This window comes from Rhinatrema bivittatum, chromosome 6 (genome assembly GCF_901001135.1).
Source record: "Rhinatrema bivittatum chromosome 6, aRhiBiv1.1, whole genome shotgun sequence".
NCBI lineage: Eukaryota > Metazoa > Chordata > Amphibia > Gymnophiona > Rhinatrematidae > Rhinatrema > Rhinatrema bivittatum.
The window spans coordinates 286,742,234-286,764,809 of NC_042620.1; the positions used below are offsets into that span (position 1 = coordinate 286,742,234).

At 45.1% G+C, this 22,576-nt stretch overlaps 1 protein-coding gene across 6 annotated transcripts in view; it reads left to right on the forward strand.

The window, feature by feature from the left end:
• The window catches only part of LOC115094347 (TRPM8 channel-associated factor homolog), a 267,622-nt gene that overhangs the window by 26,109 nt on the left and 218,937 nt on the right, over positions 1 to 22,576 (forward strand). For all 6 annotated transcript variants that reach the window (XR_003857531.1, XR_003857532.1, XM_029607299.1 and 3 more), the window contains one exon: positions 20,882 to 21,522. Coding sequence is in view for 4 of the 6 variants with exons in the window: in XM_029607299.1 (XP_029463159.1) it covers positions 20,882 to 21,522 (641 nt within the window). In the remaining 2 variants the exon portion in view is untranslated. The remainder of the gene's footprint in view (positions 1 to 20,881; positions 21,523 to 22,576) is intronic.

Consider the following 22,576-nt stretch of genomic DNA (forward strand, 5'->3'; position numbering starts at 1 on the left):
TGCCTATCCGTCCACTGTCAAGGCCTTACGTCCCTAGGTGGGATTGACCTCTGTCCTCGACCACTCAAATTTTGAACTTTCTAAATTGTGGTCAACCTATATTACATAGGATCTTCATCATTAAATATAATGCAATATAATGAAATCATAAAATTGTCCCCATTCTATATTAACATTCAAACCTTGTAGTTCCACACTCACAAATTAAAAAATCCATTGTTGAACAGCTATTTAAGAAGAAAACATCCTAGGGGTGGGTGGGTGTGAGAGCGAATAAACAATTCCTGCAGATACCAGCAATTTGTTAAAGTGAGATTTGTCTTGCACTTGGACAGAGAGCATGTTACCCTGTAGTCCCTCCTTTGTCCTCTCCTCCTCCATCTACTAGAAGGGGGTCAATTAAAACAGGCTTGTAAAAGACTAGATAACAGATTCATTGAGTGATCAAATAATGTTTTGTTTGGTGCATCACTGAAAATATTACTAGGTGTGAGGCTTGAATCCACGCAGACACACATCTATTGGATTGTAAATCCAATGCCTTAACCACTCAGCCATCCTGGTGAATTGACCAGTTAATTCTACCCTGTTTCCTATCTTTTAACCAGTTACTAATCTACACTAGGACACTATCTCCTAACACATGTCTTTATAATTTCCTGAGGAGTCACTCATTGGTGACTGTCAAATGCTTTCTGAATATCAATATATACTATATCAAGCAACTCATATTTATCTACGTGTTTATTTCTACCATCAAAGAAATCTAAAAGACTGGTTAAGCAAGACTTCCCTTTGCTAAAACCATGTTGACTCTTCCCCATTAAGCCTATATCTATCTATATGGCCAGTCGTTTTGTTTTTAAGAATGGCTTCGCCTTCTACCATTTTGCTCAGCATCACCATCAAGCTCACTGGTCTATAGTTTCCTGGATCACCATGGTGCCCTTTTTAAAGACTGGTGTCACATTGGCCACCTTCCAGTCTTCAGGAATCATGGATGTTTTAAGTGATAGGTTACAGATTACTAGTGATATGTTAGCAATTTTCATTTGTTGGTTCTTTTAGGAGGCAGGGGTGGATGCTATCCAATCTCCATGATTTGTTACTCTATAGTTTGTCAATCTGATCTATTACACCATTATCACAGATATTTGTTTTAATTGCTCATAATCTCCACCATTGTAGAATGTTTCATGTATGGGTAGGTCCCAGTATCCCTCTGAGTAAATACTGAGGCACCATTGAGCACCACTTTTGCCCCTTTGTCATCTAGTCGGCCAGCTGACTCCCTAACAGGCTTTCTGCTTCAAACGATTTTTTTAAAAAAGTTTTTTATTACCTCAGTGACAATCTTCTTCTCAAATTCTTTCTTGGCCTGTCCTACTACTATTTTATATCTAACCTGCCAGTACTTTTGCCTATTATCATCATCTGGGTCTATTTTCCATGTTTAGAATGATGCCCTTTTAGTTTTATTTTCTTTCTTTACCTCACTATTAAACCATACCGGCTGTTGTTTGGTCTTCCTTTGACTTTATTTGAATGCAAAAAATACATTTTATCTAGACTTCCAATACGGTATTTTTAAATAATATCCATACTTCATGCAAACTTAACCTTTGCAACTGTTCCTTTTAGTTTTTTTCTAATTAATTTCCTCATTCTATCATAGTCTCCCTTTTTAGTCCTTATTTATTTATTTATTTTTATTTATTTAATATCTTTTATATACCGACGAACGTTGGGAACATCTCGTCGGTTTACAGAGAACAGAACTTAGCAACAGGCTTTACAATTATCACATGATTATAAGAGGAACAGTAGTTATAATAATTATAATAACAATAACATATAAATAAGAGGGTGGATTATACAAGTAATAATTAACTAGGTGGGATACAGGATAGGGGTTACCTAATAAAGGGGGGGGGGGGGCAGGGAGGTTCTGATAATTTGGGATGGACATCAACATTTGTAGGAGGTAAATATTTGTATTTACAATTATTGTCAAGGGATATATACACGTTTGTGAGTAAAATGTTCTTATTTACAATCTGCTGTCCTGATAAATTGGCTTTACGGGATGCAAGGGGGGTGGCTGCTTGTTAAGTAAAGTGGGAAGGGGGTGGTTGGGAGGTGGGATGGAAGGGGGGGGAGAGGTGGGGGGGAGGTTAGAGAATGGTAAGGGGGGTGCTGGTAAATGTGTGAATGTTAAGTGTATGAGTGTCTGAAGAACCAGGTCTTCAGGTTTTGCCTGAATATTTTTGGGCAGGTTTCTTGGCGGAGGGAAGTGGGTAGTTTGTTCCAGATCAACGGACCTGCTAGGGAGAGGGCTCTTTCGTTTGTGGTGCGGAGTTTAGTAAGCTTCGGTGAGGGGGTGTGTAGTGTGGCTAGATATTGTTTTCTGGTGGGTCTGTTACTGTTGTGAAAGGAGAAATGTTCTTTGAACCAGTGCATGTTCTTATTGTGAAGGGATTTGTGTATTAGGGTGAGGGCTTTGAAGGTAATTCTGGATGCTACAGGTAACCAATGTAGATGTTTGAGTACAGGGGTTATGTGATCATTTTTGTGGGTGTTGGTAAGAATCCTGGCAGTTGCGTTTTGTAGGAGTTGTAAGGGCTGGATGGTGTTTTTAGGCAAACCTAGTAATAAGGAGTTGCAATAATCTATTTTCGATAATATGAGGGCTTGTAATATGGTGCGGAAGTCGCTGAGATGTAAGAGTGGTTTGAGTCTTTTTAGGGTGTGCAGTTTATAGAAGCAGTCTTTGAGGGTGTTGTTGATAAATTTCTTGTAGTTAAGATGACAGTCAATGAGTACTCCGAGGCTTCGTACATGGGTGGGGAAGGTGAGGTCAGTGGCAGGGCCATTGTTTTGTGTGAGTGTGGGGGTCATGAGAAGGGTGGGAGATATGTTGGGGGGTGATATTAGGATAAGTTCTGTCTTAGTAGCGTTGAGGGCAAGAAAGTTGTTGGATAAGAGGCTGCTAATTTCAGAGAGGGCAGATTTCCAGGTTTCAATGGCTTTGTGTATTGAGTCTTTAATCGGAATAAGTACCTGCACATCATCGGCATATATGAAGTGCGGGAGGTCAAGTTTGGCAAGGAGATGGCAGAGGGGGAGGAGATATATATTGAAAAGAGTGGAAGATAGAGATGAACCTTGTGGTACTCCTTGAGCGAGGTTGTGGGGCTTGGAGGTGGAATTTCCCATTTGTACGCTGAATTGTCTTTCAGCTAGGTATGAGTGGAACCATTGTAGAGCCAGGCCTGAGATACCAATGCTGCTAAGGCGTTCTAATAGGATTTGATGCTTAATGGTGTCGAATGCAGCGGAAATGTCTAGGAGAATGAGGATGTGTGAGAGACCTTTGTCAAGACCTTTCAATATTTGGTCGGAGAGTGAAATGAGTAGGGTCTCTGTGCTATGGTGTTTGCGAAAGCCAAACTGTGAGGGGGCAAGGATGTTGTTTTCATCCAGGTAGTCTGATAGCTGTTTGTTTATAGCTTTCTCAAGGACTTTTGTGATAAGTGGAAGGTTGGAAATAGGTCGGAAATTGGTGAGATCAGAGGGGTCAAGGGAGGGCTTCTTGAGTATGGGTTTCACAATAGCATGCTTAAGGTTTTTGGGGATACTGCCAAGTTCGATGGACTTGTTTATGATGTTGGAGATGGGTTTGGCGATGATGCCGGGGATGGTGAGGAGATGTTTTGTGGGGATGGTATCTGTAGGATGTGTAGAGGGTCTGATTTTTTTAAGGATAGATTCGATTTCTAGGGATGAGGTGGTGTCAAATGATGAGAGATTAGTATTAGATTGTTGTTGTGTGGTGTCTTTGGATGTTTGGTTGGGGGGGAAGCGTGACATGATATTGCTGATTTTATTGTGGAAGAATAAGGCTAGTTCTTCACATTTTGTCTGGTTGTCTATGTCTGGTATGTATGGAGTGCAGGGTTTAGTTAAATTGTTTACTAGTTGGAATAGGGCTCTAGGATTGAATTGAAGGTGGTGTATGCGCTGCGAGTGGAAGTCTCTTTTGGTTTTGTCGATAGCAATTCGGTAGGAGTGCATGTGGGATTTGAATTTATTTAGTTGGGTGGCGGTAGGGTCTTTGAGCCATGCTCTTTCGAGCTTTTTTAAATTGGATTTCATGTTTTTTAGTTCTGGTGTATACCAGGGTTCTTTGTGTTTTTGAGACATGTCAATTGTGCGTTCTTGTATGGGGCAGATCTTGTTGGCAATCGTGTTGGTAATATGGTTCCAGGATGTGAGTGCAGTGTCGACGTCTGTTAAATCAAGTGAGTTGATATCAGTAGTCATGGCTGATATCAATTCTTCTTGTTTACAGTTACGTCTAAAATGTATGACTTTTTTTCCCTGAGTGGGATGATGGCTTTTAATTACAGAGCATGTAACATCGATGCGGTAGTGGTCGGACCAGGGGATGGGTGTACATGAGGGGGTGTTGGTTTGGATCTGTGAGTTGGTGAATAAGAGATCGAGGGTGTGGCCTGCTTTGTGAGTGGGTTGGGTGATGGTTTGTGAGAAACCTAGGGCGTCTAATGCGGTTAGTAGGGAGTCACATGCAGGTGATGTGGGGACATTATCTACATGGAGATTGAAGTCTCCAAGGATGATTGCTGGCATTTGTATGTTTATGTTTTTGGAAATGTATTCAATGAGGGGGGAGGGATTAGCCTCGAGGAGGCCTGGTGGGGCATATACTAGGCAGATTTGGAGGTTGTGAGAGTGGAAGGTGCTGATTTCGAGTCTGGGGGGTGTGGAGATAGGTTTTCTGGTGAGTTTAAAACTCTTTTTGGATGCTAGGAGGAGGCCTCCTCCTCGTTTCTTAGGTCGTGGTATGGAGATAATGTCATAATGATTGAGAGGGAGTTGGTTTAGTAGTGTTGTGTCTGTGTCCTTTAGCCAAGTTTCTGTGATGGCTAGGATGTCAGGGCTGTCGTCTAGTAGAATGTCATTGATGAGGGGTTTTTTTTGGATGATAGATTGAGCATTGATTAGGAGTATGGTAAATGTGGTGAGGCCTAGAATTTGGGTGAGTGGTGTGGCCATGATAGGGATGAGGTTTCTGTGGTGTATTTGATGTGTTTTAGAGTGGGGGGGTCTTGGTGGGAGGGGGTAGTGTTTGATGGATGTAATGGGGTATGTGTGCATGGCTGGAGGTGTATTGAGTGTGTGGGGGGTAGAAGGGAAAATTAAAGAAATTGAGGTGTGCTAGGGATGAGGAGTGGGGTGGAGGAGTAAAATGGGAGCGTCTAGAGATAAGTTGAAAAATTAAAAAGTTAAAAAAGTCTAGAGATAAGTTAAGTCTTTGTCGCTGGGTAGGCCTCGGGGGTTCTCTTTGGTAGTGGTCCAAGAAAATCTCTAAGTAGGCCTTCAGGTGGGCCTCGATGTACCCTGTTGGGTCACGGCCGTCTAATGCGGTGGAGGTGGTGAAAAAAGATGTTGCTGGCTTGGTGTCAGAGGAGTGGTAGAGCGCTTGTGTAGGAATGCATAAACAGTGCTTACCAGCGTTCTCATGCCAGTTGCAGCTGGGTGAGCTTTATAGGGGATGTTGCTAGGTTGGTCTTAGCGTTGGTTGAGGAAGCATCACTCGGTCTAGTCTCTGTAACTGAGTCAAGGTAGAGGGATGCTGGAGCTGGAGCCAGAGGATGTATGGAGGTCCAGGTTGTTCGAGGTTGCTGGTCGGTGAGGGTCTCTTTGTGCTGGGTTCTAGTAGTTATTTTGTTGTCTTGTGGAGGTTGTGGTGGTGTCAGGGAGTGCTCTGGCAGCACTTCAGGGCTGCACGAAGGGGCGCACAAAGGGGCGGGCTCCTTTGTCGCGCTCCTTCGGCGCGCGACAAAGTCCTTATGCTACTGCAGTAGTTTTACTTAATGTTGTCCCTCTAGTAAAGATGCCAAATGTGATTGCATTTGCTTAGTGGTCCCACCACATTAACCTCTGGCACCAGGTTGTATGTTCTACTGACAACTAGCTCTAGAGTTACTGCACCTCTCATCGGTTCTAGGACCTGCTGCTCCTTGAAGAAGTCATTTACAGCATCTAGAAAACTAACCTCTCTAACCTGTCCTGATGACACAATGACCAATCAATACCAGGGTAACTGAAATTTCCCATTAACTGTGAGGGTTTTAACTAGGATCATTGGAGATAGCTGAACAAAGCCTGGAGTAAGTGAAAGACTTCAGGTATGTAACACATTCAACACTTGTACAGAAATAGGAAAAAGGGCAACATCTAGAAAGCTTTGCACTCTAATCTGCATAATATGGGAACTAAAGTCCCAGATCTAGATACAGTCATGGAAGAGGGTGACTTGGCTATCATGGAGACGTGGTACATGGAAAACTAAGATTGGCATATAATTATACCAGGCTGCAATCTATTTAGGAAGGAGGGGAGGAGAAGTGTCACTATATATAAAAAATAATATTAAAGCAACAGGCTTACAAGATAAGGAGGAGGCACTGTGGGTAAATTTCAAAATAATGGAACATCTATTTGTACTGGTGTAATTTACTGATCTCCATTAAAGACAGAAGAAATGGACAGAGATTTAATGTTGGAGATTCATAAAGGCGTACATTTTTAAACATATGCATGCGCATCCATGTGTGCGCGCTGCCCGGTGTACTCACATAGCCGTGTGATTTTATAACATGCACACGCATCCAGAGGATGTTATAAAATCCAGGGTGGCACGCGCAAAGGGGGTTGGAATAAAGCAGTTTTCATGTGGCGATGCATTGCGTCCTTCCCCAGTTCCCTCCCCCCCTCCCCTAACCTCCCTTCCCCTTCCCCTCTCCTCCCCAACCCCTAATTCCTCCCCATCTCCTTCTTTTTCTTTTATTTCACAACTTACTTCAGGGCCCGACCAGAAGTAAGTTGTGTATGCCGGCAGGCTGCCAGCGCGTGATCCCCGCACAGCGGCTAATGGCCGCTGTACTGGTGCCTCAAGCCCCGCCCCTGGACCACCCCTTTTCTTCGGCCCTTCTCTTGTGCACGTAACAAGGGTTTCGCGTGCGACTGGGCCCCTTCTAAAATGTGTGCGGCACACACAAAGCCCGGCCGCACACATAACCCCGGATTTTATGCACGCGGGTGATTTAAAATTCGCCTGTCAATTGCTATGAAAGGCAAGGTGCTAATGCTAAGGAATTTCAATCTGCCAGATGTTGATTGGGACATCCTAGTTGTGGTGTCTTATAAAAGCAGGAAGAGTCTGGAATTTTTGCAGGGAGAATTGTTCCATCAACTGGTAACAGAGCCCGGGAAGGGATGATACTGGACTTTGTGCTTACTAATAGAGACACTGTTTCAGATGTTGGAGAAGATGATCATCTCAGATCCAGGGATCACTGGATGGTGTGGTTCAATATCAGAGCACAGGTGATGAAAGTTCATTCAAAGGCAAGGATCCTAGACTTCAGGAAAACTGTTAAAATGGAGGAGTACCTCAAAGAATTGTTAGCTGGATGGAAAATTTTAGGGAAGATAAAAGAGCAGTGGGCAAAAATGACTTTTTGTTTGAAAAGTAAATAAAGGAAAGAGAAAAAAGAGGCTGCTGTGTTTTTCTAAAGAAGTAGCTGAAAGGTAAGGAAAGAAAGGCTAGTGTTAAACTTTAAGCAATTGGAGAAAAAGGAAGACAAGATAATATTATCTGGGAAAGCTAAGAGAAGCTAGGAAAGTAATCAGGAATGTAAAGATGCAAATGGAAGAAAAAATATGGTCAAATGGCTAATATGGTAAAAGATGCAAGTGGAAAATATGCTAAAATGAGGATACAAGACTCATTTTTTTTTAATGTAAGAAATTTTACAATATTGTTATATACAAAGACTAAAACATCAACTGCTCAAAAAGGAAATAACTAGCCATTTAGAAATTTCAAGATCACAATATAAGAGTAGGGAGGATAAGGAAACAAATGTAGGAATATATATATAGGGGTAGATTTTAAAAGAAGCGCGATCAGCCTACTTTTGCTTGCGCATCAGACTCAAGCAAAAGTACGCTGGATTTTAGTAGATACGCGCGGAGCCGCGCGTATCCACTAAAATCCTGGATCGGCGCGCGCAAGGCTATCGATTTTGTATAGCCTGCGCGCGCCGAGCCGCGCTGCCTCCCCCCGTTCCCTCCAAGGCCGCTCCGAAATCGGAGCGGCCTCGGAGGGAACTTTCCTTTGCCCTCCCCTCACCTTACCCTCCCTTCCCCTACCTAACCCACCCCCCCGGCCCTGTCTACACCCCCCCCCTTACCTTTGTCGGGGGATTTACGCCTCCCGGAGGGAGACGTAAATCCCCGCGCGCCAGCGGGCCTGCTGCGCGCCGGGCCGCGACCTGGGGGCGGGTACGGAGGGCGCGGCCACGCCCCCGGGCCGTAGCCACGCCCCGTACCCGCCCCCAAAACGCTGCCGACACGCCCCCGCAACGCCGCGCGCTCCGGCCCCGCCCCCCGACACGCCCCCTCCGAGAACCCCGGGACGTACGCGAGTCCCGGGGCTCTGCGCGCGCCGGGAGGCCTATGTAAAATAGGCTTCCCGGCGCGCAGGGCCCTGCTCGCGTAAATCCGCCTGGTTTTGGGCGGATTTACGCGAGCAGGGCTCTGAAAATCCGCCCCATATATTTTTTTTCACCAGATGACATGCATATAATCAAATCCCTCAGCCCTCTACTGACGACGACAAAGCATTTGCCTCATTCTAAGATCTCCCTTCTATGAACCTCTGGATTTGTGAGGGATTGAAAAAGGAATAGATAGCCTGTGGCATTATGAGCAGTTTTTGGTGGGCCAGAGAACAGACTCAGGCTAGTCTATGGCTGTTTTCTCATAGACTTTTAATTAATTACAGAAACTACAAAAGAAACAGCTCTGCTTACTTTAGCAGTTTTTGAAAGAAAAAAAACCCAGCAATGCAATTCACAGCTAGTCAATATTGGCCTTCCCTAGGCTTCCTTCTCTTCCTTGGGAGCCCCTGTTTCCCTGGGCCTAGCTTCTTATCCCCTTCTAAGGAAAATTTCCTCAGAACAGAGCTCCCTTCTTGTCTGTGGCTTAAAGTGAATCAGGCTAAATGCCTCATCCTGGGCTTTTAAGGAGGAACTACCATATACGCTTTTACATACTCTTCCTTTCAGCTCAACCTTATTAGTTTGAGTGTTTACTTTATTTGGGCAAAGTCCCAGAGAAGTCTACCTCCCTGCAAGATTGACACAGCAAAGTCCCTTGCAGGCCTCTTTCCCACTAAGCCTGCCCTCTCTTCTTTTGTTCCTTGGGAACTTCGGTCCAAAGTGGTTTCTAACCAATTTCCCTTTTCAATAGTACTAGGACTAGGGGACACTCTGTGAAGCTAATGGGAAACACTTTTAAAACAAATTGGAGAAAGTATTTTTTTTTCACTCAATGCATAATTAGACCAAACAATTTATTGCCAGAGGATGTGATAAAAGCAGTTAGCATAGCTTGGTTTAAAAAGAGTTTGGACAAGTTACTGGAGGAAAAGTCCATAAAACACTATTAGTCTTTTAGATTTCGGGAAGCCACAGCTTATCCCAGTTATGAGCAAGAAGGATTGGACCTATTTTTTGAGATCCTACCGAGTACTTGTAATGCTCCCTCCAAGGAGAGATTAGGTGTGTGTTTATATTTTTTCCCGTGAGCAACAATTTTATTAAACCAACAATTTTTGAGCACCAGAATTAGCACTGCATTTCTGTATGAGGCACAAAGAACATTTTAAGTGAGTAATCATGTAAACATGTGAGTGACACTCCGAAATGTATGAGCAATCGCTCAAGTGCTCAGCTTAGAGGGAACTATGTTTGTGAAATGAATTGGCCACTGTTACCATGCGGTAATAGTGACTACTGTGTAGTTTTTTGCTAATGTGCATGGAAATAGGCAAATGTCATGCAAATCATTCAAATGAGGGCCCCTTCAACTTCTTGCTTTAAAATAAAGCATGTTTCTTCAGCAAATATCACAAAAGCAAAGAAAAAATATCTACAGCTTTTGAGTTATATCTATTTGTTTTTTGAACAAAAGTATAGTGTGAAAATGTTATGCCTATCAGTTGCAGACAGCTGCGACCGCAAGTACTCACTACTTGCTCTACACTTCTACCCTTCCCGGGTCTGCTCACTGCATGGGCCTGCCTGCATCCCCGTGTTCCTTGGGCCTCTTCATGGAGGCATGGACGCCGTTACTTCCTGCTCCGATGTCGGGCCCTCTTAGGTGCGCACGTCACAAGTCCCGCCCTTGAAGCCGCTTTGGCAGGAACCTCGGGGGAGTCCCTGTTTGATGATGTCATCGGACTCCAGTACTTAAGCTCCTGCTTCGCCCCCAGCAAGCTGACTTGGCAACAAGTTCCGTACGAGTCCTATGCCTGCCTCTTGTTCCTGAGATGCTGCTCCTGCTTGCATCATGGACCTTGTCTGGCACCCGCTCCTCAGGGGTCAGTGTGCACTCTACGGGGACTTGCTCCCTGGCCTACCCCGCTCCTCAGGCTGGCCCCACGCCTCTTGGGTCTCATCTGGCTTCCTGCTCTATCTTTCGGCTCTCCATGGGAACTACTGCAGTGACTTGAGCCCTCAGCTGGCCTTCCCCGCTTCTTGGGGTTGCGCTTGTATTATTCAAGATTGTTCACGCTCCTCGGGACGTGCTCACCAATTCTAAGATCCCCCTGAGCTTCCCCGCTGCTCGGGGCTTGCTCCTGGATATTCTACCATTGTCAGCTGTCCTGCCCTGCGGGCCTGCTTCTCTACTGTTCAGCGAGCTACCCTCCGATCTCCAGGTACCTGTCTATGTGAACTGCTGGTCTTGGGCTCGGGCTTCCCTGCCTTGTGGGCTCACCTACATTCTCCCGTCTATGCCCATTACACTGCAGCTCCACCCATCGAGGTTGTCCTACCGGAGTATCTCCTGCTCGGCTATTCTGGCACCTACCATCCCATGGTCTGCCTGGCACCCTCTCTCCTCAGACTCTCCAAGTACTGTCTACAGTCTGCTAGCCTACGGGGGCCACCTCCTGGTCTCTGGAGATCTCCCCACAACTGTGCACGGAGCTTCCCTATACTCCAACACCTCGCCTCCTGATGGTGCAGACCTGTAGGGCTCCTCCCCACATGCTGTATCAACTCGCACTTCGGACCAAGGGTCCACATACACACCAATCATAACAGAAAAAGGCACATGATTTTATTGAATCTTCTCCGGTCATATCTACCTTTCTAACCAAGAAGAAGGGAGGCAGTAATTCCACCTATGCCAGATCCAGCACTAAAGATAGACCAGCAACAAATTCAGGTAGGGCAGCAGAGGCCATAGGCCACATCACCATGCAGAAGACAATGCAGTGTTCCCACATTCCAGTGGGAACACTGAGAGGAGAGGATCACCTTGCTGGTGGCTGAAAGGAATCAGTAAGTTTTTGCTTGGGACATTGTCTTTTTTAAACGTATTGGGGCAAAGTTAACTATTTGGGAATATTATTTAGTGTGTTTGTGCATTTAATAGTCAGAAAGGCAGTGAATAAGCAAGTTAGACTGTTTGTATTTTTAAATAGTCAATCAATAAGGTAGCAGTAGGTAGGCAGTGAATAAACAAGTTAGACTGTATTTTTAGTCAGTCAATAAGGTAGCAGTAGGTAGTGTGTTTATTTTTAAACGTCTGCAGAACTGAGTGTTCTCCAGACTTTTAAAGAACTGAGTGTTTGTATTTAATACTAACTGAGTGTTTGTATTGAAAAAAAACCAACACAAAAAACAACCCAAAAAGTAGCTAGAAGCTATAAATAAGCTAGGAGCAGTGTATACCTAAGTAAAAAAGTTGAATAGTTCAGCTCAGTTACTCACCTTGGAAAGGTGTTGAGGTAGTGTGATTGGGTTTGAATAGGGACCAACATTTGTTAATCAAGAGAGCAGTGAGTCACTCAGGCTGACTAACTGAAGTTAGACTGTATTTCCCAACCCTCTCACCCCTTGTCCACTCACCCCTAGCTCATCCCTTAATTTATAGGCAGGTGCCACTTTCACAAAAAAAAAAAAAAAAATCAACAAAAACTTTATTGAGAATTAGATCAGACCCCGGTAGGCCACTACCAGACACATAGTGAATTCACTAATACATTTAAAGGACGTTAGACACATTCCTACTCCCATAGCAACCTAAAACTTACCTAGGAACTGATCAAAATTGAGATGAAGGCAGCAGTCCAGCAGCAAGAGGGGGGCTTCCCAGTATATTGCATCGAGTGTCACATGTATGATTTTTTTACCCACCGGTGAGAAGTTGTACATGTGCATGCGATGCAAAGAGCTCCTGGCTCTCAGAGAACGAGTCCGATCTCTGGAGGCTAGAGTGGCAGACCTGGAGGAGCTGAGGCAGACAGAGAGGTATATAGATGAGACCTTCAGGGACATAGTAGTCAAGTCCCAACTTCAGACTGGAAGAAGGTCTCATGATGGAAGAGCACCAACCAGGTGCAGCAGGAAAGGATCCTATAACAAGGACCTACTCTCCAGGTGATGCATTGTCCTTTTGCACTGAGGATATCTCCCCAAGGCCTACTGCTCAGGAGGGAAGGGTTAGGTCAGCCGTCATAGTTAGTGATTCGTTTATTAGGAATGTAGATAGCTGGGTGGCTGGTGGGTGTGAGGATTGCCTGGTAACATGCCTACCTGGTGCGAAGGTGGCGGACCTCACACATCACCTAGATAGGATTTTAGACAGTGCTGGGGAGGAGCCGGCTGTCGTGGTACATGTGGGCACCAACGACATAGGAAAATGTGGGAGGGAGGTTCTGGAAGCCAAATTTAGGCTCTTAGGTAGAAAGCTTAAATCCAGAACCTCCAGGGTAGCATTCTCTGAAATGCTCCCTGTTCCACGCGCAGGTCACCAGAGGCAGGCAGAGCTCCGAAGTCTCAATGCGTGGATGAGACGATGGTGCAAGGAAGAGGGATTCAGTTTTGTTAGGAACTGGGGAACCTTTTGGGGAAGGGGGAGTCTCTTCCGAAGGGATGGGCTCCACCTTAACCAGGGTGGAACCAGACTGCTGGCACTAACCTTTAAAAAGGAGATAGAGCAGCTTTTAAACTAGAACAAAGGGGAAAGCCGACAGTCGCTCAGCAGTGCATGGTTCGGAGAGAGGGATCTTTAAAGGATACTAATGATGCATTAGAATTAGGGCATCCCGACAGTGAGGTTCCAATAATTAGAAAAGTATTCCAAGTGCCTGTAACTAAAAACTCACCTGAGCTAAAAAATTCTAACTTATCCCTATCAATTAAAAAGCAGAATGAAAATACAAACAAAAAACAAACTTTGAAATGTTTGTATGCTAATGCCAGAAGTCTAAGAAGTAATATGGGAGAATTAGAATGTATAGCAGTGAATGACGATATAGACTTAATTGGCATCTCAGAGACATGGTGGAAAGAGGATAACCAATGGGACAGTGCTATACCGGGGTACAAATTATATCACAATGACAGAGAGGAGCACTCGGGAGGAGGTGTTGCACTTTATGTCCGGGCTTGCATAGAGTCCAACAGGATAACCATCCTGCATGAGACTAAATACAAAATTGAATATTTATGGGTAGAAATCCCTTGTGTGTCAGGGAAGACTATAGTGATAGGGGTATACTACCATCCACCTAGTCAAGATGGTGAGACAGTGAAATACTAAGAGAAATTAGGGAAGCTAACCAAATTGGTAGTGCAGTAATAATGGGAGACTTCAATTACCCCAATATTGACTGGGTAAATGTATCATCGGGTCACGATAGAGAGATCGGGAGAAGCGAAATACTGCAGCTGATTCCTCAATCAGTGTTTCATCCGATTCAATCTGCTGCCTTCCCAGTTTTCTATGGATCATACTAAGACCAGTTATATTATATTTTTGTTGGATGGGAAGCCCCTGGCCTGGGTCTCTCCGCTATGGGAGCATAAAGATCCCCTTCTAGGGAATCTAGAACAGTTTGTCTCAGCCTTTCGACATATCTTCGACGAGCCTTCTCGCAGACCCACTGCCGCCTCTGAGTTACTTCAGCTACGGCCAAGGCAATCCGTCCCTTGCCGTGGTCGACAGGTTTTCAAAGATGCCTACTTCGTCCCCCTCACTAAGTTTACCAACAGCTCTGAGCTCGCTAGTCTGTTCACCCAGCACATCTTTCGCCTACACAGACTTCCTCTCCATATTGCCTCCGATCGGGCTCACAGTTCACAGCTAAATAATGGAGAGCACTCTGCAAGAAATTTGGGGTCCAGTTGGACTTCACAACTGCCTTTCATCCCCAAGGCAATGGCCAAGCGGAGCGCACAAACCGCACCTTGAAAGCCCTTCCTCCGAGCCTCATGGGAGATCTACAAGATGATTGGGTTGGCTTTAACGCCCGAAATCCATGGGCAGAATTCTCCTACAACCACCATAGACATTTGGCCACCAGTAGGCCTCCCTTCCAGGTAGTCTATGGGAGATGTCTCCACCCTCCTTTTCCTTTGCCATTGGCTGTCCCATCTCCAGCCGTGCAACTCACTGCCCAATAACTTTGCAGCCTCTGGGGTTCTACTTGGGAGAAACTTCAATGCTTGGCAGTCACAGCAAAGAGGTACGCGGACCATCTGCAACGTCCAGCCCCAACATTCCTTCCCGGGGACAAAGTATGGCTAAGTACCAAACACTTTCCCCTGTGGGTTCCTTCAATGCGCTTGGCTCCGAGGTACATTGGCCTGTTCTCAGTCACAGAACGAGTGGGTGCCATCTCCTACCGACTCCACCTTCCCTCTACGCTCAGGGTTCATAACGTTTTTCACGTCTCCTTGCTCAAGCCATTGGTCTTGTCCGCCTTCCACAATAAGGCCCTGGAACCTGCTGCTCCCGCAGCTCAGGAGGACACGGTCTACCAAGTAAAAGAGGTATTAGATGTGCGCTTCCACCTCAGACGATGGAAATATCTCCTCTCCTGGGAGGGCTATGGCCTGGAGGAAAATTCTTGGGAGCCTGCCTCCAACATTTTGGATAAAGCTCTTCTTCAACAGTTTCATCTACGTCACCCTGCTAAGCTGAAGCCCCCAGGAAGGAGGCGTAGAAGGGGAGGTACTGTTATGTGCCTAACCCGTGGAGGTCCGCGGGCCAGTCCCCCACTCACCCCGGGGCATCTCACAGCAGCGGCAGCATGCTGAGGCCTAGTCGGGCCCACAGCCTCCTTCGCGGTGTTCCCTCAGTGAGGGAGACGCCACCAATGTTGGTGCAGGCCCCGCCCCTAGACGCGCGCGCAGGGGCTCAGCCATTTAAAGGGACCAGCGCGAGAATACCTTGCCCTGCCTCAGGACGTGATGTAAGACGCTGCCAGTATTTAAACTGGCTTGACAAGCATCTCAGGGCCTTGCAACAAGGTTCACACTTAGAGCGTTAGTAGTTGCTGCTTCTGATTAATGGCTTCTGACCCCGGCTTCTGACTACTGGCTTCTGACCTTGGCTTCTGACTCTGGCTTCTGACCTTGGTTTACGACTACTGGCTTCTGACCTCGGTTTCCGACTACTGGCTTCTGACCTCGGCTTCCGACTACTGGCTTCTGACCTCGGCTTCTGACTACTGGCTTCTGATTCCAGTTTCCGTCCACTGGCTTCTGACTTCGGTCCGTCCATTGGCTTCTGATTCTGGCTTTCATCCACTGGTTCCTGACTCTGGCTTTCATCCAGGAGGCCTCTCCTAAGTCCAAGTGGCTCGGGTCCTCATGAGCTCCTCTCGGGGGGACCGTGGGCTTCCAGTGGTGAAGTTCCAGTTGGCCTCCTGGCTTCAGCTCTACTCATCTCTATCCTCTTGAACTCCTCTTCAGATACCGACCCACGGGAGACCGCACGGAAATCCAAGCAGCTCAGGTCCTCATGGGCTCCTCCTGGGGGGGACCTCGGGCTTCCAGTGGTGAAGATCCCTCCAGTCTCCTGCCCTGTGCCACCTCCCGGCTTCGACTTCCACTGTAGATCTTTCCACTGTGTGTCATCATCTGTCCCAGCTGGCTCAAGGGTCCACGAATCCAACAGTAGTAGTGGATAATAAATGTTCCTAAGTAAATAAATAAACAAAAAAAAAACCCCTAATAAATAAGGTGAGGCTGTGAAGTGTATGTGGAGAAAAAACGTCTAAATCAGAAGAGGTACATATCTCCCTGGCATATCCATTAAAATCCTTGAATGAAGATTGTAAGGGGAGAATTGATCTTACTAAGTAGCTGTGGGATAGGAGTTTTGCTTTCCAGGCTCGCTGGAAAACCACGTCATGGGAAGGGAAACTCCATTGCCATTTCTAACTGGTTTTTTCCTTAAACCTACTCTTAGAATAAAGAAAATGTTTGCTCCGACCGCAGCATATGAACAGCCCCCAGCTAACAGGAAGTCAGCAGGAAACATCTAGTGCAAGCTTTTCTGCAGCCCCAGAATAGCTCATGACCTACTTGCTTTTCACACCTAGATAGTTTAATACAAATGCCCATGACCAGCTAATGACCTCCCCCCTCCCTGCCTGAAGACTGACCGCTTGCACCTACTGCCCACTTGCACCCACGTAGTAAAAGGTCAGCATAAACACTTGTGGTGGAAAACATTGTAGCAGGAAAATATGTGACGTATGTATCATATCAAATACTATGAGATCATTTACAATAAAAGAGCAGCCTTCCCAAAAGCCTGGGAGAGCACGCTTCACCCTGAAGACCGTCTGAGGTGTTTTCATTGCGACAAGTAGCCAGCTTTACCTCCCATCCTCAAACTGCGCAAATAGTGCTGATTGCTGCAGATTATCGGAATCATGAGTTCCCCAGGTATTTCGGTATGACATTAAGGATTCACATTTGTTCATCACACACCACTTGCTTTTTGAGAGAGTGGAAGAGCTTGAGCTTACAGTGGGAGTCTTCTCTGAAGAGATGGGATGAGGGCTACATGGATGCACTTAATGGTCTCCAAGATATGGGGAACTGCATCATGGCATAGATACCATGGTTCCTGACTCTGAATAAGCTATTTGATGTCAGCTTGAACCTGTCTGCAAATGGCATGCAGCACCTGGTACAAACTCCTGGAAAAAGTGGCTTGAGACATGCCATCTACAGTACTGACTGTAGTTGGAAGGAAACAGAAGCCATGAAATGGAGGGGAGTCAACAGTTTCACAAGGCCTGGTACAGCATGGGACCTCTCTTTGACCAGTTCAAGGGTTGCTTTCAACTCCTCATATAAATCCATATTTGCCGAGTGCTCACGCAGCACATCGTAGTCATTTTCTTCTCTGAAAGACCTAGTCATGTGGTGTGGGATTGAAAGATAAGTTTCCGTCAGGCCCTGAACATAAGAACATAAGAAAATGCCATACTGGGTCAGACCAAGGGTACATCAAGCCCAGCATCCTGTTTCCAACAGTGGCCAATCCAGGCCATAAGAACCTGGCAAGTACCCAAAAACTAAGTCTATTCCATGTTACCATTGCTAATGGCAGTGGCTATTCTCTAAGTGAACTTAATAGCAGGTAATGGACTTCTCCTCCAAGAACTTATCCAATCCTTTTTTAAACACAGTTATACTAACTACACTAACCACATCCTCTGGCAACAAATTCCAGAGTTTAATTGTGCGCTGAGTAAAAAAGAACTTTCTCCGATTAGTTTTAAATGTGCCCCATGGTAACTTCATGGAGTGCCCCCTAGTCTTTCTACTATCCGAAAGAGTAAGTGATGTTTAGTAAAAACTGACTCAAGACGTCCAAATTGGTTGTGGATACCTAGGATGAAACTGATCTAGGGGGATGGAATGTTCTGAAAGAAATTATGAAAGGAGAAGGTAATTTTATATTTTAATTCAAGAGGAAATGAGTATCCAATGTAAATTTTTCATTTGAGGGTGATGTGGTTACATATCGGTGTACCTGTAAGTAGATGTTGACACACTACTTAGATTGTACGGAATTAAGAGGATGCAGGGAATCCCCTGAGTTGGGGCAACAACTTGTTGCGCCCGTCGGTCGCAGACGGCTGCACCCATTATTGCTCACCTTTCTTTTGCCTGCTTCAACTCACATTGGGAGAATGGCTGCCGCTGCTTCGTTTCACCGACGCCCTCAGCATCTTCAGCCCGGCATCAGCGATTACGTTCACCATCTTGCCGAGGATCCTCCTAGGAGCGCGCGGAAACCACGGGGGCGTCCCCTTCGCATCACGTCACGAACCCCTGATACTTAAACTCGTATCACCAGCCGCAATACGAATTAGCATGGATTCTTCCTGCTTCTCTGACTCGCTACCAGATACCGCTCTGGACAAATGCAAGGTGTAACATATAGGGAAAAATAACCCTTGCTGTAGTTACACAATGTTAGGTTCCATATTAGGAGCTACCACCCAGGAAAAAGATCTAGGCATCATAGTGGATAATACTTTAAAATCGTCGGCTCAGTGTCCTGCAGCAGTCAAAAAAGCAAACAGAATATTAGGAATTATTAGGAAGGGAATAGTTAATAAAACGGAAAATGTCATAATGCCTCTGTATCACTCCATGATGAGACTGCACCTTGAATACTGTGTACAATTCTGGTAGCCGCATCTCAATAAAGACATAGTTGCAATGGAGAAGGTACAGAGAAGGGCGACCAAAATGATAAAGGGGATGGAACAGCTCCCCTATGAGGAAAGGCTGAAGAGGATAGGGCTGTTCAGTTTGGAGAAGAGACGGCTGAGGGGAGATATGAGTTCTTTAAAAATCATGAGAGGTCTTGAACGAGTAGATGTGAATCAATTATTTACACTTTCGGATAATAGACTAGGGGGCACTCCATGAAGTTAGCAAGTAGCACATTTAAGACTAATTGGAGAAAATTGTTTTTCACTCAACACACAATTAAGCTCTGGAATTTGTTGCCAGAGGATGTGGTTAGGGAAGTTAGTGTAGCTGGGTTTAAAAAAAGGCTTGGATAAGTTCTTGGAGAAGTCCATTAACTGCTATTAATCAAGTTGACTTAGGGAATGGCCTCTGCTATTACTGGCATCAGTAGCATGGAATCTTTTTGGTGTTTGGGTACTTGCCAGGTTCTTGTGCTCTGGTTTGGCCTCCATTGGAAAACAGGATGCTGGACTTGATGGACCCTTGGTCTGACCCAGCATGGCAATTTCTTATGTTCTTATGTTCTTACCAAAGAATATCTCAAGAGTACTGCAGGTTGTTCAAAATTCTGCAGCCCAGGTATTAACAATTATAAGGTGAAACCAACACATTGTTCCAATTTTACACACATTCCATTGGCTACCAGTTCTGCAGAGAGTTAAATTTAAAATATTGACGCTTATTCATAAAGGGGCCGATTTTAAATTTTGTGCACACGGGGTACATTTGTGCGCGCTACCCGGCGCGCACAAATGTACACCTGACTTTGTAACATGCGCGTGCTGCAGTGCGCATGTTATAAAGTCCGAGGTCAATGTGTGCAAGGGGTACACACTTGTGCACCTTGCACGTGCCGAGCCCTAGGAGAGGCCCGATGGCTTTCCCCGTTTCCTCCAAGGCCGCTCCGAAATTGGAGCGGCCTTGGAGGGAACTTTTTTTTTGGTCCCCCCCCCACCTTTCCCTCCCTTCCCCTATCTAATCCACCCCCCAGCCCTACCTAAATCCCCCCCCCTACCTTGTTTCGTAGAGTTACGCCTTCCTCTGGCAGGCGTAACTTGTGCGCCAGCTCACTACCGGAGCACCAGGCCCCGACACAGGCCGCTGTGTCGGGGCACTCGGCCACGCCCCCGGTCACACCCCCAGACCACGTCCCCTCCCAGGGCCACCCATTTTTCGAAGCCCCAGGACATACGCGCATCCCGGGGCTTGCGCTCGCCGCAGAGCCTGTACAAAATAGGCTCGGCATGCACAGGGATAGGTTTTCGGGGGTTACACGCGTATCTTACGCTTGTAACCATTTGAAAATCTACCCCAAAGCTTTAAGCCTTTAGCTCCAGTATGCATTAGCAGACTGTTAAAAATGTATAGACCCTCCTATGCACTAAGGCCAGGAGGTCATAATCTTTTGGATATCCCCTTTCTTAAGCTGGCATATCTTGACTTAATGTATGAGCATAGCTTCTCAGTTGCTGGTCTAAGTATGTGGAACTCTGTCCCTGATGGGTTACAGTATGAACTATGCTAAGACATTTAAAAAGCTTCTAGAAACTCATTTAGTTAATCAAGTATTTGGCACAGCTATCAACAATTAATGTATCTCTTGAGTAATCATTATAAATGCCTTTATCTGTGATGAAACAGCTTGTATGTATAGTTATATACAAATATGGGGACCTTTATTTTATTTTAACACTACCAGCAGTGATTAACTTGATTTGTTTTATTAGGTATGGTTTATTCTTGTTAAATATGTATATTTTAAACTGTACCTTGCCTAGTACTTTTTGATTAGCTTGAGTAATAGATGTTTTAAATAAATGCATAAATAGATAAATAAATGACATTTAAAGGGGAAGGAGTTATAAGAAAATCCAGTGGATGCTCTTTCCTATTATTTAGTGCAGGAATGGCCAATTCCGGTCCTCGAGAGCTATAATCAGGCCAAGTTTTTAGGATCTCCACAATGAATATGCATGAGATAAGAGTTGCATAGTGTATATTCATTGTGGAGATCCTGAAAACTTGGCTTGTTTGTGGCTCTCGAGTTCTGGAATTGGCCACCCCTGATTTAGTGTGTTTAGCTCATGCCTTTTCATTGTAGCTCAAATCAAGTTATATTCAAGTACAGTAGGTATTATTATTACTGACTTCTACATTAGCTAGTAGGAGAGAATGTTCTGTAATTTCTCTTTTTTTTTTACTCATAGGTAGAACCAACAATCCCCAAAGAAATGAATCCAACAGAGGTGTACAAGTTGCTGGTGAATGGCATTGAGTCTTTAGATTTTCATGGAGAAAATATTCCATGTGAACTGATTGTGATAGGTGAGAATGCCTTCCCTGTTTTGTTAACTTCTGGAAAACAAATCGTTATCGCTGCCTCTCAATACTTCACCGGTCGGATTGTGGTCATCTCTCATGAAGCATTTCTAAATAATCCCACGTGGGCCTCGTTCCTCCAAAATGTTGTGAAGTGGCTAAAACCATCCCCAAATGCTTTGGTGGGGATCCATAACAGCTTTGATTACCTGCTGGATTCTCTTTCTAACACTGGCACCAGCGTGCAATCCAGTACTCAGTTCTCAGATTCCTTTGGGGTCTACTGCACACATGCCTACGACGATGAACAAGCAAGTGACCTCATCCAGTCTCTAAAGAATGGAAAAGGCCTCCTTATTGCAGGTCAATGCGTTCAGTGGTCAACAGAAAATGGTGGCCAGGATGTTTTGCTCAATTTTCCTGGAAACAAAGTAACAAGTGTGGCAGGGATTTATTTTAACAACCTTGATGCAGAGCAAAACATTCTCTCTATTTCTACAGAAATGCCAATATGTCCAATCTACTTCATGTGAGTATTTTATACAGTTTCTCTATGAATTTTCTTGCTGAGATTATTTATAGCACCATAAAATAATCATTAAAAACTAATACTCTTTGTAAAAATTTATATTCCCATGATTACAAAGGGGCTCCTAGTTTCATTATATTTATTTTCATTTATTTTTAAACTGCTAGGTTTCACAGAGGTCAATATTCAAATGGATGTGTACTTAGGCAGACAAACCTGAGATTTAAATCTCCCCCCCCCCCCCCCCAGGTAGACTGGCTAGGTCTTAGCTGTTAAGTCATTAACTGACTAAAATGTAGGGGGTCATTTTCTAAAGGGATCACATGCAAAAATTCCCTTTTCGCGTGCGATACCTAGATCGGGGCGGGTTCTGGGCGGCGTCTGCACTGGAAGGGGAGAAGTCAGGGTGGCACCAGGGTGGACGCCGTGAAGACATCACTGAAGGCGAAATGGTAAGGACCCTTATCGCCGTCAGTAACGCACCCAATAGCACCACCTTTCACAGTGGTGCTATTGGTTTGCGAAAGCCCCCCTGCCCCCCGGTACTGCGCGATTCACAGAGCCGTGCGACGATAGAAAATCTAGCCCTTAGCCAGATAAAAAAAGAGGCAGTGCAAGAGCATTCTGGGGTAAAACAATGATATCTGGCTAACAACTTATATTCAGAGTTATTCCACTAAGGCCTATATTTACTAAGCTGTGATAAGCAATTAATGTGTGATAAATGGCATTTATTGCATGTAATATACTGTTTATCATGTGATAATCACACTTGGAGGCAATATCACACATTACTTGCTATATTGTGCAATATGTTGATAAAAAATCTGCCCCTATTGAAATTAACTGCTTTGCACGCATACAGTTTACTAATGCATGCAAAGCAGCTAATAAAATAACAATGCTGGCCAAAGCCACATTATTTTGCAAACGGTTTATGCCAACTGAGAAATTGTAGCTAGTTGTTCCCAGGAGCATCAGGACATTAATGTACATCCCAATGCTCTGGGGCTGCTATTTAAAGAGCCACATGGCCTGAAAAATACCCCCTTCC